The following is a 15,647-nucleotide window of genomic DNA, read 5'->3' on the forward strand; positions in this document are numbered from 1 at the left end:
TTTTATTAGAATTATTTTAAAATTATATTTTCAAAATATCTGATTTATAGATATGTAATTTAATCTTTACACTATATTAATAATATTTCATATTATGTTTTTTAAATATACAGTAGTCTTAATATTTCAGCATAAAATTAGTCAAACGCTCTCAATAACCCAACAGTTTGTGTCAAATTAACTAATTTCTACTGTATGAATATAACATTCATTAAATAAAAAAATACAGATAATCAGATTTATTTAAAATTAAAAAGTAGTTAAGTATTAAAATGTGCTTTGTGCTTTTACAGAACTTAAACTTGTATTGCCTGTTTGTAAACCAGATAACATAACAAATTTATGTTCAGTAGTTTTAAATCGGTGCAATAACACTAACATTTAATAATAAAGATAATTTATGAATAATCAAAATTAAAAGTGAGAACATTCTCTGTGTTTTTTTTATTTTTTATTTATTAGAATTATTAAACTAGTAATGAGTAGGCAAATATTACAAATTAAAAATTATCATAGTTGACTAAAAAATTAAAATACCAAAGATAAACCATAAATTACTTTACAGATAACTTAACTTTAATTTTCATAATAAGTAAATTAATAACTATTATTAAATCTTACAACACAAAATTCAAATTGTTGAACATAAATTTACTATACTACACATAAAATAAATAATTGACAAATTGATAAAATACAAATCAACCAATTTTAGAATAAAAAGTAGCAATACATAATAATTTGCAATTTATTTTGAAAATAATACGTATTGGAAATCAAAACTAATATATTATAATTCAAGACCTGGATTTTGCATAAAATGCATGTTGCTATTTTCAACATCATATATGTGCAGTCAATAATTGTCCACAAATCATTAATTGATTGACCAAATATCAAAATTCCATACTGCATTTTTTTTGCATATTTTACACAAAAACCATATATACCAAACAATCCAAAAAGGTGTTGAGCAAAAAAACAGATTATAAGTATGTTTATGTAATAAAAAACATTTTACGTTTCAAATAACCTTTGATAATTCATTGGTTTTCCAATTAACATACTTTATTAAACCGTACTTTTTTCCTATATATATCACCAATGTATCTACTATTTAATTTTAATAAAATAATTTATACAATGTATCACATAGTGATTAAAAATTTAATAAAAATAAAAATTTTATTTTGCTTGTTATGCATTTTTTAGCTTTTTTAGTGCATGTTTGCATACATAATTTATATTACCAAATTATTAACACTGAAAATTTATAAAACAATGAATTTAAAAATATATTACAAAAGTTTAAAATAAACAGAAGAAAAATAATATATAATAATGATTGTATATAATACAATAAATATTGTATTTCACATTTTGGAAATATATAGTCAGGGATTTGGTATCATTTAATACATTTAAGTTACATAATAAATTAATAACTTTATAGGTTGAAAATAATTAAAATATTTAGCTATTTAAAAAAAATCTATTTTTTTTTTACTAGTTAAAAATTTGATTATTTTCCAAATTGTTTATTATAATGTTTCCAATTAGCCAAATACTTCTTTGGGAAAAAAATCTAAGATGTTAAGATCATAGGAATCTTATTGTAGTGCTTCAAGTTTATAATGATTCAACATATAATATGGCAGATTTCACATTTAATACGTTTATTCCAATCCCTTTCTAAATCAATAATAATATCAGGGTCTCGTTTGAATGCTATATTACATACTTCACATCTAAACAAGCTATCCTCCATGCTCAGTTTCAGATGATCATATAATTTCTTCTTTTCAGAATATTTCATAACACAGTAAGAACATGTTTTCCCATCTTTTTTGACAGAGAATGGCCTTTAAAAAAAATATAATTTTAGTTGTAATAAAACAAGTAAAAATAATTATTATAAAAAAAAAAAATGTTAAATTATTTCATTGGTGCTGTTATAAACAAAATAATGACTATACTTTATATTTAACTTATAAAATTGGTATAAGTATATAACTTAAAATTTGATAATTGCATTATAATGTTGACACAAATATTATTTTAACTAGCTACATAATTTAAAGCAAAACTAATATGTACAATTTTTATTTTTATTAATGAATTATCTTTTCCTCTTACTGAATAAAGAATCCATCTTATTTAAATGATATAACTGTTTTTAGTAATATCAATTAACTCCAAAAAACAAAACTAATTAATTTCAAGACAATCATTAATCAATAAAAAAAAATTTTAACAAACAAAAATGTATTAATTATAGATAATTTGATGATATACTAAAAATGTAACATTAAATCCATGTAGATAGAATGTAGATTCTACACACACGCACCTTAATAAAGTGATATTTTTTTTATTTTTTAAATAAATATAAGTGGTATCAGCATAGCATATAAATTCTCAGTTTTTTTAATTATGCAAAATACTTTAAAATTTATAGAAATGGTTTAAAAAAGTTTGATAATTTCAATAATAATAACCTTAATCCCTCCCCATCAAATAACCTGAATCTAATTTAATGCAGAATATGTGATCGAATGTTGTTAGTCAATTATGCAAAGTTGGACTTGAATTTTATCATATCAATTCTTAAAGGTGAATTCAGATGATTAACATATATTTATTTTAAACTACAATTTTTCTAATATATTTCTAAAGCAAAAGTAAATTAATAGTTAATTTATTATAATTATTTTAAGACACATTAAATTAATAAGATTTAATATTGTTCTTAATTAAAAAAAAACGTCACTTAAAATTAACACTAATAAAACTATTAAAAGTAAAATTATTTAACTTACGTAAATGAATGGTCATAATCTACAAAAGTATCCTTTACATGTGATTTTTCAATCTGGTCTTCAATTTTTATTTCAGTAATATTTTTCGCTTCATAATTTGATACTAGTATATCATCACATCTAACTAGTACAACTCTTAACTCTTTTATCTGGTATCTAAATACAACAAATAATATTATTAATAATAAAATTTAATTTTTATTATTTTGTAAATTCTATGTTTTTTAGTCAAAATATTAAAATAAAACTTTTATAATCACGGTTATATAGTATAACACTCAATTAATTCAAAAAGCAGAAAACTGAAAATAGAGATCTTTAAGATTTAATGAAGAATAAAAGTTCAAAAAACACAAAAACTAATAAAAAGTACTGTAGAAAGTAAAAAAATTTCAATACATAAATAGGAGAAGAAATTAATAGCTTCGACATAATGGATTGATAGGTTTATTTATAAAAAGAGAGTATAAAGAAATATTAATAGAGATCAAATGTAGAATATACAAAGCAAATAGTCAAAAAACTATATTTTTACAAGGAAATATAAAGAAAATCTAATAACAAGGAAAAAATGAATAATAACTACTAATCAATTAAAATAAAGAATATTCAAGTATTTAAAAAATGAAATAAATAACCTGAGAAATATTTAAATATTTAATACATCATATTCGCACAAAACAATTTTTGTATATCATGTATACTAAATACTATTTTTTTTTTTTTGTCATTACTTTTAAAATGAGTATTGAAATGTATTATAAATAAACCATTGATAAATTTAGCATCTTGTTTCATAAATTATAAATAAAGACTGTTTAACACAAACAATTCCTTTTAATAAATTAATACTGTAATTAAAGTTATATTATCATTGAAAAATATATAGTATATACTCACTTTGCAATCAATTCATCTTCCATATCGATGAAGTTATCTGTTGTTATAAATTACTGAATATAAAGTGAAATATTTAACTAATAAACTTGAGATGAACCTAGAAAAAACATTATTTAATTCAAAATTTTATAGTAGTAATGATTATTCACTTAAAAAACTAATATTACTGTAAAAATATGAATAACAACATATTATTGTTAATACCAAACAGTTTTATTTTATTACCATTCATTACAACAGATAAGAAAAAATAAAAATAAGAACTTGAACACAAATAAATAGTAACGTTGCCATAGCTCAACAACAAGTACCAAATAAATCGTACCTATACAATAGATTACGCATATTATTATAACAAAATATATTATTATTGCAGATTGAAGATATAACAATTAGGAAAGGTGAGATGTAAATGTTCATTTTCAAAAGTTAATTAACAAGAGGTGTCTAAGGGATATTTTATTGATACATACCATAAAATAATGAGGATAAGCTGTTAAATTTGGACTGTATGGCAGTTACAGACAAAATTTCGACTTATCAATAAGCTGCAGAGGTATGTTGATTGCTACTAATATCCTTACAGAATTCCTAACTTATTTGAAGAGCGAATTACGAGCTTTTGATAGCAACTGTTTGTTCGAAAAATTGTTGTTCCAAATTATGACTGTTAAATTAAACCGTGACAATTAAAACAAAATAGATGTATTTAAATATATCTATTTAGACATATGCCATTAATATTAATAATAATATGAATCAAGTATGAAGTACTCACAATTCAAATAGACAGTCGAAACGTCGACTTAAATATTTAGTTATCATCGATGTCAGGGTTTAAAAATGATAAACGGATTAGCTATCGCTAGCCTTCGAACGGTTAGAACGTGTTACTACTGTAGTTCATATTTTCACCACACGGATAAAGCACTAGTAGTTACATCTTTGAAAATGCGCGGAAAAATAAAATATTACTTAGAATATAAAATATATTACGATACCTTTTTACTCTCAAACTTAAAGAGTAGATATAGACTATTCTACATTAATCTTATTATAATTATGGCCAACTAAAATGTCTTTTTGTAATGAACAACAAATAAATTTATTTAATTAACGTTACAGCTGTAATAGTTTGAAGAGTTAAATTATCTTTTCTACCTGATTTAGGAACATTTCTTTTACAAAACACATAAATTATTAGGAAAACAATATCATACTTCTTACATTTGAGAATAGATCACACATTTTATTTCCATCCTATTCATATACATCCTTATTCTATTCATTCTCCTTATCATATACCCAGCACATTGTTTTCATTTCTAAGCTTAAAATTGTTTACGCTCTAATATACTTTAATGTTATTTTATTACATTAAAAGCTTTTATTTGTACTTCTCTTTATTTCAATTTATGCTTTGTTTAAAAAAAGCATCTAAAATTCAGACAAATAGTTAATCTTCAATTTATTTATTTATTAGATAAATGATAATTTATTTGTAATATAAAAAAAAATACAAATCATATGAAGCTTATACTCTTATAATATTAACATTTCGAAAGTTCATACATTTTGTCATATTTCAAAATATTCATAACTGACGTGTATCTAAATTATTTTTCATTTATGAAGCAATTTTTTGGATTTTTTTAAGATAATTTTTAAAAGTTAGTATGATATATTTTGAATAATTAAAACCGATGCTTAAGTTAGTAAAAATGTTGGTTAGATGTATAAATATTGGTATTATTATAAACTGAAGTAGATGTATTATCTGATAATTTCACAAAATTAAAAAACATCTTACACATAAAGTTAACACCAAAATAAATTAAACACAAACTGAGAAGCATTAAAAAAAAAAAAACAATATATTAAATAATTATACATATATTTGTAAAAAATACAATGAAGTCATACATGATACAAAAAAAAAAACACACAAATAATCTAAGTAGTAAAACCACGATAAAAATTGAACTTTGTCCTGTGTTATGAAAAAATTACTGAATCCAAGTTTTAGCCATAGTTGACTTAGGAATGTCTTAGAAAGTAGTAAGCCATTTACATTTAGATTATCTCAATCGATTGATTATGAACACTATAATAATTACAATATTTAAAAAAAAATATATTCATTGCTTAACTTTAAGCCATAGTCAATATTCTTTACTACTTTTTTAATATTTTTTTTGAGAAGGTACATACTAAGAATAGTTTTAACATTACTTGGAATAAGATTTACTAAATGACAATTGGAACGCATTATTATCAACAACCTAATTAATAAATCTAATTAATTTAATAATTTTGTTACTGCATTTATACATGGAATAATCAGTAATACATTGTTTTCAACAAAAATACTTGGCAAAGTTATATACTTATATAATTAGATACGTTACAATCACAATTAAAGATCTGTCGTGATTGAAAACTATCATAAACATTATCATTAGCCATAGATAAATATTAGAACTAGAATTAAAATAATGAATTATTTAAATTAGATACCTAAATGTATATTGTAATTCAATAGAATGATAATGTCGTTTAAAACAAATCTTTTGGTAACATTACTAAGAACATTGTGTTCAATAGATATAACTAATAGGTATATCTTTTTAAATTAACTTTACTGATTTCTTATCAAATACATTAACAAAGTTGCTTCTTTGGTATATTATTTAAACCGAATGTTTATAAAAATAGTCCTTACAAAGAAAAACTGTAAATAAATTTAGTTAAAATATTAAAATAAATACAATAAACTTATTCAAGAATTGTAAATAGATAAGTATAACATTTAAATAATATCTTAGTCAAAGTAAATAAAAAATACTAAATATCACTGTTTTTAAATAACTCACTAAACTTATCAATTTTTGAAATTTGACATGATAGTAAATTAACAACAGTAAAACGTTACCAATCATGAAGACATTAATGAAATGCGTAAGATGAACATTAATTTCGATTTACTTAAATATTTTCTTAATAAGGTAGGTAGAAGGTAAATACAAAAATAAAGAAATTAACAATGTATATTATTAGGTATTCGTGAATTGCGATACTGATGGTGCATGATGCGCATAGGCCATATAACTAATGATAATATTTTTTCAAGCTATTAATGCTTTTACTGGTAAGCTGGGATTAATAATCACTAATTAGTAATTGTGATTGATAACAAATATTCAGTCATTTGTATTAAATTTATTTGAATAAATTTGATTTTTTAACGGAGTAAGTCATAAAATTAGAGAACAAAGAACAATGCTATTAAATTGAGTTTATCGTTGTTCAGAATTAAAATTTTTAATATAGGTATTTTATAAATTATAATTTATAACTATTAAAAAATATGAAATTGATGATTTAGTTTAATGATATACTATATAATATAACTTTTGCGTTATGTTTTGTATGATGATATATCATATTATATTTTGTTAATCGTTATGTTTTGTTTTGGGTTATTTAATTATTTATGTTTGTCGTTTTCCGTTATAATTACGTTTAAATAAGCAGATTTCAATAGTTTTTTTTTTTTTTTGTCAAATATAACGTTATAATCACGACATTGTATCATAACTTTGCAATCCCTGATCAAAAGCTAATACCTACATAGGTAATTATATCTAAATAATTGCAAACAAGAAAATTTAAATTAATAATAGATACTTACCTACATAAATATCGCACTATGAAAAATAATCAATATAACGACTTATTACTTGATTACCAATAGAATTAATAAGATAAATTTCAATAACATATTATAATAATTATAATATAACATTATGTAGATGCCTACGTAAATGTAATCACAAGGCATTTGCTAAACATGTACATTGCTCACTATATTTTTTTTAAAGGTATTGTATTTCCTTTTTTTCCATCATAAAACTAGGTACAATTGACTAGTGAATCACCTTGCATCTATTTATATTTTATTTGTGTTTATACTTAGTGTAATATATATTTGAAATAGATTGTGCATCCATAACACAATACTCAAGTAAATAATAAATAATATAAGTGCAGTTTTAAATAATAATTAACAACTCATAATTACTGGCTTTAATAACAATACAAATAACATGAATTACCTATGCTTAATGGTTTTCTATTATAACTATTACTTTTCCATTTTTTTTTATGTTATTTTAAACGATTAATCGTTCGTTTTCCTATTGAAAACAATCCATACTAACTATAATAGCTTACTCAGAATAATACCTATATTGCTTTATAAGTAGGTACTTACTTAGCCGCTTCATACGTCTTTTAAAATTATTAATATTATACTCGACATTCTCCCAATCATTAAAAGCGTATAACACATAGTTTTTCGTATTTCGAAATAAAGTAATTCCCACGACCACTTTATTTAATGCGAAAAATCAGTGCATTTGAAACACTAATTTGAAAATATATCATATGTGTAATAATTGTGTATATTATAATAGTACATTAGTACCTACCTAATAACTGAGGTGATTACAATAAGACGTGGTTTAAAGTATATCGATAACTAAAAATGATAATATTCTGATTGATTAAAAAATGTATATAAATATAAATTGCATATATTTTAACCAACCTATATATTGTAATATATTAGGTAATATATTTTTACCAATTGTCATTACTAACTAATTTATATAATTAAATAAAATATTATAAAAACGTAAAAAAAGGTTTTCGATATTATTTTAGTTAACTGTGACGAACAGTATACCATTTTATATATGTAGGTACATTGTACATATGATAAATCCATTAAATTATTATCTCATATTAATGAACTGTGAGCAGTTCTAATTTACAGTTCAGCGCTTATAATATTATGTACATAATATGATTATTGATTAAAATATTATGCCATTAATTACTAACCTATTTTGGTTATTATTTTTTTGTCTAATCTTAAACATTAATATGTGCATGTGTTAATCGGACAGTTAATACCGCGGATAACAGTATTAATTAATGCCTATACTTAATATGTGTACATCGATTATTAGGAAACGATGACCTTGTGTTTTTTCCTTACATATGACCTTTAACATTTAAATGATTTTGCCGTTTTTAGTACATATAATGTTTGTGTATTGAAAACTAATGTTTGCCTAAGTTGTAAGCCAATGCAATCTTGTACATAATTGTCAGTTGTACACTTGTACATACATAATATATCATGTATGCAAAGGTGGATATTAACTAGTTAAAAAGTTATTTATTTTTTTAAATGTTTTACTTCACTAGTTAGTTTATTTTCTAATCAACTTTTGAACTTAAGGAGTTTCATTGATAGTTGAAATAACTTAGCTTTTTGCAGTTGATATTCGAAATTTTTTTTAATAAAATTATGAATTATACATTGAATTGTTTAAATGTTGTATGACCTTCAGTTGCTATATTATACTTATATAAAAAAAATTATTTATTAAATTATTAATTTGAGATGAGTATTTTACACTGCACAATGTACGTTATGATAAAAGTTCAATAAAATTGTTTTTTATAATTTAATAAATTAGAAAGACATAGTCATTCTTTATGTAATTTACATGCTAATAAAAAAAAAATAGATTAATTTTTTTAAGCTGAGTTATGTTACTATTTTTTTCTATATTAAATTTTAACTTATCCAGTTAAATTTATAATTTGTTAACAGTTAACTTCTAACTTATCGCGATTTTGTGCTTTTTTAACTTAACTTTACTTGACTTAAATATTTTCATTAACTAACTTACCTTTGCATATATCTATGTATATCATGTATATGGTACCTATATAAATATATGCGATTTTTTTTTGGTAATTCTTTTTTTCCAAAAACTAATTTCAACTACAATAAAAAAAAAAACCAATATTGTAAACTTTTTATTTTAATAATTTATTCATTTGCCACTAATCTATAATAATATACTAATAAGATATCGTTTAATGCTCTAATATTTGTAAGCAATGTTTTTTATTATTATAGGTAAAGCACAACGTAAAGTTAGCTAATAAATTAAGGAAATTAGTCATATTGATAATAACAATATATCATGCACAATAATAAAATGTGTGAATGTGAATATAATAAAATAGAGCACATAAGTAAAATACAATATTATGTTATGTACTGATATATTTCTCAATATATAATACGCATATTTTTTTAAATTTCATTTGTTCGCATTTAAGTGGTTAAATATTTTAGTATTTGTCATTTGACACATTTGTGAAAAAATTAATATTCGGCGATAACTTCCTAGTGTTTGTCAAAAATGTAATACAACAATCATACAAACAATAGTTTTACTGCATAAATATAATATTATAAATTATAATGAACTCTTGTCGACATATTCTCATATTCTAAAGTGAATGCAGTCACCTATACGTGTTTTAAATTAAAAAAATATAGTTTATAGATAGATAATATAATGTGACATATTTACATGTACTATTTTAATTATACTTTTATCGTATCTATTATTGTGTACATTAATATATCAACAACATTTTAAATGATATTTTGTGATAAACTTATTTAGTATTATGACAGTAAATTAGTATGCTCAAAGAGTATCAAAAATGTATCATGTTAATCATTTATGAAATATAGATACCTATAAATTATTGGGCTGGTTGATTTATTTGTCACCATGAATTATGATAATTTCTGTCAAATATAACATTGCAACAATAACTATCTAAATTTATTATTTGTTTAATATTTATATTTTTGTTTACCTCAACACAAAATTAAATTAAAACTTTTATTGATCTGCTACTCAAAGGTCAGAGATAAAAAAAATAGCTAATCTACGTGGCTAATTTATATATCTAAATGCTTTAATAGTAGAATTATTTATATTTATTGGTTAACTATTTATTATACGATATATTATGACTGACGATGTAAGATCTTATAACAATGGAGCCAGTGGGAGGCTCAAATAGATGCCCTATAATTATTATAATGGTTTACATAACAACAGTTTAATTGTGAAAAATTGTATTAATGAGGTTTTTAAGTTTTATCATGTAAATAATTGTGATAAAAAAAATGAAATAGGTGTTAACCATTTAAATATTGACTATTATTTACATGAAATCTTTGTTACTAAAACTGTATGTGTAGGTAGGTAAGACAATTGAGAATACATTATTATAAGTTATAACATTTAAGTGTACATACTAAATGCCCACAATTACATTAAGTTATAAGTATTATATAGGTAGGTACCTAATGCTTAATATTCTGAGGTATTAAAAGTTAAATATTATACTTGTATAGTTGTATGAATAGCCATATAGTTAATATAGGTAAGTTTATTGTTTTTATTATACTTTCAAGAAAAGCAAAAATAAAATATAATTATCTATTGAAAACTCGAACAAAACCATAAAACACATTGCTAATTATCTCTTTGTTAAAAAAATTGCATTTTTATTATAAGTACAGCTTTTACGTCATAATTTTAGAACAAAAATAACAACAACCAAAACGTTTTAATATTCAGTTTTTCATCGTTTAAATATACGTAAATAAAACAATAATCCAACAGCTACACTATAAAAACAAGACATAATAATTAGACAGTTATAATTTATAAATTATAATTAATAAGAAATTTAAAAATATAATACATAGGTAAGTTAATTAGTTGATACCTATTTCTATATAAGTCAATAAGCCAATTGTATTAAATAAAAGCATTTTCCATTATTTTGACTGTAAGAATTAAGAAAAAAAATTATTATAAAGATCTCGAACATTATTCTTATTTTAATCACGTTTATAACTTTATAAGAAAATACAGAATAATATGTTAATTAAAATAATATTGTAAGAATATTTTTATACATGTACATATTTATTTAATTTTCAACAATTCGAGATAATTTATGTTATATTATGGTCTTCTATATTTTTATAAATCCAATTTGTTGCAATGACTCAATCAAAAATAAATTATATTGAGAGTGAATTTTTATCTCAACATTAGCTTAAAGTATTTTGTTGTAAATCTTGTAACTACACTATAATTGTATTAATAACTTAATAATTAATATTAAGACATTAAGTACCTACCTAATAAACTTATTAATAATTATCACCTATAGTATAATTAAATTACCTATCGTTCTGATGTTGCGATAAGGATTTTTGAATTCCTGAGTGATAAAATTGTTTTCTCGTTTTAAATAGTTTTATGTCCGTGTATACCTACGTATACCGATAATGTTATACATCAATTTCTATTTTCTACTATATTATACAATAGGTTAGGCTAATATATTTTTTTTTTTAAATAATTAAGACTAGTTATTTATAATTATTACTTACCTAGTATTATTTACAAATTAATATTTTTTTCTGACACAAAACAAGATTCTTCTTTATATAAACAAAAAAATAAAAATGATTGCATAAATTATTGTTCTATAGTAGGTACTTACAATAAATTGCACTAACTAAAGTCTTAGAAAATTGCATCAAAGATACACTATATAACTTCTTATAATCATGCTCAGTATTTTCAAAGAACTAATTTTGTTTTAAGAGGTATAAAGCTATTGATAAAGATCCAATGACAGTTATTAGTAAAATATACAAAAAAAAAAAAATTAGACAAGAATAAAGCAGTAATACGTCTTTTTCTAGATATCGAAGGTTTGGTTGACATTCAATATTTCTTGCCAAACTAAAAGAATATGCTATATACCCCTGCAAGGATAATTCAAATAATATAATACCTACCCATGTAATTTTCTATAAAATCACATTAAACGAGTTTAAGTAAATAATAGTTTAAGTGATTATCTAATTTCTAATAATTCTAATCATAGGATACTACAAGGTACTGTTTGGACTCTCTCCCGCGTAATAAGTGTTCGGCAGTAAATTATGGGGTTTTATAAAACAGTGACAATACTATTGTAAAAATATATATTTGTATTGTTATTAGCCAACACAAATGATTATGTACTATTATATTTTACATTTTATTCTATAGCTCTACAACTATAGTTTGAATGTAAATAAATAGGTAGGTATTATGTAATATAATAAATATTATATTATGTTACAATTAAAACATACACATAAGTTATAGTAACCTTTTTAAATGTACCTATTAATAAATTTTCAATTATTATTATTTTATTGAGTATTTTTTATATGAGGTACCACTACTACTATACCAAAAAAAATATGGCATAAAGAAAATTGACATTTAAGAGTTGCAAGTGCTTATCAAACTACTTCAGATATGTGTAATACATGTGGTTGCAGAATTCCCACAAATAGGGCTATGAAGGAACGAGTAAGCTGAAAATTACACTACCATAGTCGTATGGAAAAATGTAATGAAAGCCAAGCTTACCGACTGACAAATATTAATCCAAACTCCAAAGATGACAACCTTAGTAGATCAACGATTTGATAGGTCAATGTACGTTCTGAATAATTCCAGATATTATAAATTGAAAAACTACAAGTTGAAACAAATAAATGGAAGTGCAGAAAAGCAGGCAAACTTTGTATTTCCAAGTGCCATTTTAGTAAATTCTACATAAATAAGTAATAATAAAATTAAAATTTTTAGTAAAAATAAAATAATAATATTAGTCATCAGTCATCACAAATAATAACCATAAATGTACAAAATACTAATAAAAAAAAAAAAAATAAAATAAAATAAAATGATTAATTTTTTTTTTACCAGTATTATATATTTGATTATTATTTCCATTAATATTACACAATTATTAGTGATAAATTTAAAGAGAAATATTGCACTAAAAATTATTTATACTGCACATATTGATCGAACAGGACCACATTTCCTAATATTCCACATTGTCCGTAACATTAATACTTTAACATATATACACTATTGTTTGTTAAGTGTTTTTATTATAAACGACAAGGGTTGAAAAACTAAAAAACGTCAGTATCACCCCTAGTCCTTGATTCAACAATGTAAAAAATAACAGGTTGATCAATGTTATAACTTATGAAAAATTATAGCAGTATTATTACTGATCAATATAATATCGGGTTACATACCTAATAATACGTGCATTTTACATAAATTAAAATATTCATAATCAAATAATCATCTAAATAAAATTTTATTCGATTACAAAATATGTACCTATTTGAATTATTTTAAATTACAATTGTGTTTAAATATTTTTTAAGTAATTTTTATTCGAATAACCTGTTTTAAAATGATTAGAATAATATTTTATCGAATTATCATGGAAATTAAAAAGACATTTGGAAGAATGATCGTGTTGTGAAATTAAAAAATGAATTATCAGGTATCTTAATGGAGACGTAACATATATATATATAGCGTATAATTCATATAAAGAATAGTGACGAGGCCAAAAACGAAGATATGATAATAAAATATACTAACAAAATAGTAAAAGATAAAACAAGTCAAAATATAATTATATAATAATAATATAATATATATTATATACACTTACTCGTAGATATATATCATAATGCATATACCTTTATCCATCGCGAGTATACGATCTTAAATTTAATAAGCTACGCCCGTACATCAAACAAAATGTATAAATACATTAAACATCGCATATAATATGATATACTACAATTAAATTGATATCACGTGTAATATAAAACATTTATGTAGTAGTGTAATACTATATATACATATAAGTATGTACATACTAATATACTATAGTCGATAAAGTATGTAATATAATAAATTATATGTGACTTTTTCATATTACATTCTATGCGTGTATTGGTACCAGCTGCATTTATTGTATACCTACGGAGTGAGTCTTTTAACAGTAAACATTTATTACCTCGAAAAGAAATAATGTTTTGAAAAATATTTTTTTTACATAATTTGTATCCATTAAAAAACAACAATTTTATAAAAATATTTGTATTTACCATTTTTCATCATTGTGATTATTTATTTTTTTGAACAACAGCATATTTTACTGTAGGTATCTACTTCAATAATTTTACACTAATATGTTTTTAAGAATTTGAATGTACTTAAATTGAATTTTGAACAATAGTAGTTAATTATACAGAGGAGGTACCTTGTTTCTAATACTGTTCTAAATTAAAATCAGTGGAATGTGGAAAAGCGTCGACCAACATTTTTCTGGGTTCTTACTCTGTACTACACCACTTTGCACATCGAGCATACTATTTCTAAAGGAATCACGCTGTATTGTTATACATTTATAATAATAATCTAAATTTAATATTTGTAAACATTAATATTTCAAACACTGCCACGTAGATATATGTAGAGCGTTGGCAGCTAAGCGTAGGTACGGTACTACAGTAGTTATATACGTTTGATTGGGAGACCTAAACATATATATAAATTACATAGGTTCTCATCGCACACTTGCGTAAATATAACAATACACGCCGACTTGGGTTATTAATTAATTGGGTATCGATCGAACGTCGCAGAAAGTAAACATTTATGTATTAAAACGAGTAGCACCACGTCAGTGTGTTTATGCTATACAGGATATGGGTGAATTGCTTATTTATAGTATATACGTATATATAAATAAATTAATTTTGCATTATTCGTTTTCACAATTCAAGAAGGTTTTGCAAGAAACGTTCCCTTTTAAAATTTAGTGTATGTTTAACAAGGCGATGGTTTCTGGGATATTGATGACATATATCCATATAATATGTAGTAATTTATAGATAGAAACTATTTAACACTTTTCAATACTTAATAGTAATTTATTAATATGTTATTTCCCCAAAAAAAACATTTTTTTTGTTTTTTATAGTCATGCACAATGACACAATTAATACAATATAATTGCTAGAAAAAAATTGAATCAGTAATAATATTATTATTTATATGGTTGGCTTAACGCACTTTA

At 22.5% G+C, this 15,647-nt stretch overlaps 1 protein-coding gene across 4 annotated transcripts; it reads right to left on the reverse strand.

The window, feature by feature from the left end:
• Nucleotides 1–1,490: 1,490 nt before the first annotated feature.
• On the reverse strand, nucleotides 1,491–14,321 carry LOC112591332. 4 transcript variants are annotated; one of them, XM_025335115.1, is made up of 5 exons: nucleotides 4,498–4,579; nucleotides 4,193–4,386; nucleotides 3,720–3,816; nucleotides 2,820–2,975; nucleotides 1,492–1,862 (listed from the first exon to the last, which is right to left on the reverse strand). In XM_025335115.1, the coding sequence occupies exons 3-5, from the start codon at nucleotides 3,740–3,742 to the stop codon at nucleotides 1,640–1,642; spliced, it is 402 nt and encodes a 133-aa protein (XP_025190900.1). In that variant the 5' UTR covers nucleotides 3,743–3,816; nucleotides 4,193–4,386; nucleotides 4,498–4,579; the 3' UTR covers nucleotides 1,492–1,639. The 4 variants fall into 4 exon arrangements, with proteins under 4 accessions (XP_025190903.1, XP_025190901.1, XP_025190900.1 ...); XM_025335118.1 differs by lacking the exons at nucleotides 4,193–4,386; nucleotides 4,498–4,579 and adding an exon at nucleotides 14,232–14,321 and having other exon boundaries at nucleotides 1,491–1,862; XM_025335116.1 differs by lacking the exon at nucleotides 4,193–4,386 and having other exon boundaries at nucleotides 1,491–1,862; nucleotides 4,498–4,563.
• Nucleotides 14,322–15,647: the final 1,326 nt, after the last annotated feature.

Source organism: Melanaphis sacchari, unplaced genomic scaffold (assembly GCF_002803265.2).
Source record: "Melanaphis sacchari strain LSU unplaced genomic scaffold, SCAv2.0 Contig131_pilon_pilon, whole genome shotgun sequence".
Lineage (NCBI taxonomy): Eukaryota > Metazoa > Arthropoda > Insecta > Hemiptera > Aphididae > Melanaphis > Melanaphis sacchari.

Coding starts and splice junctions, on each gene's coding strand:
- LOC112591332 (XM_025335118.1), bottom strand. CDS start 3,742: ATGGAAGATGAATTGATTGCAAA. Junction 2,976..3,719: donor GAAGATGAATTGATTGCAAA/GTGAGTATATAC, acceptor TGTTGTATTTAG/ATACCAGATAAAAGAGTTAA. Junction 1,863..2,819: donor GATTATGACCATTCATTTAC/GTAAGTTAAATA, acceptor TTTTTTTTAAAG/GCCATTCTCTGTCAAAAAAG.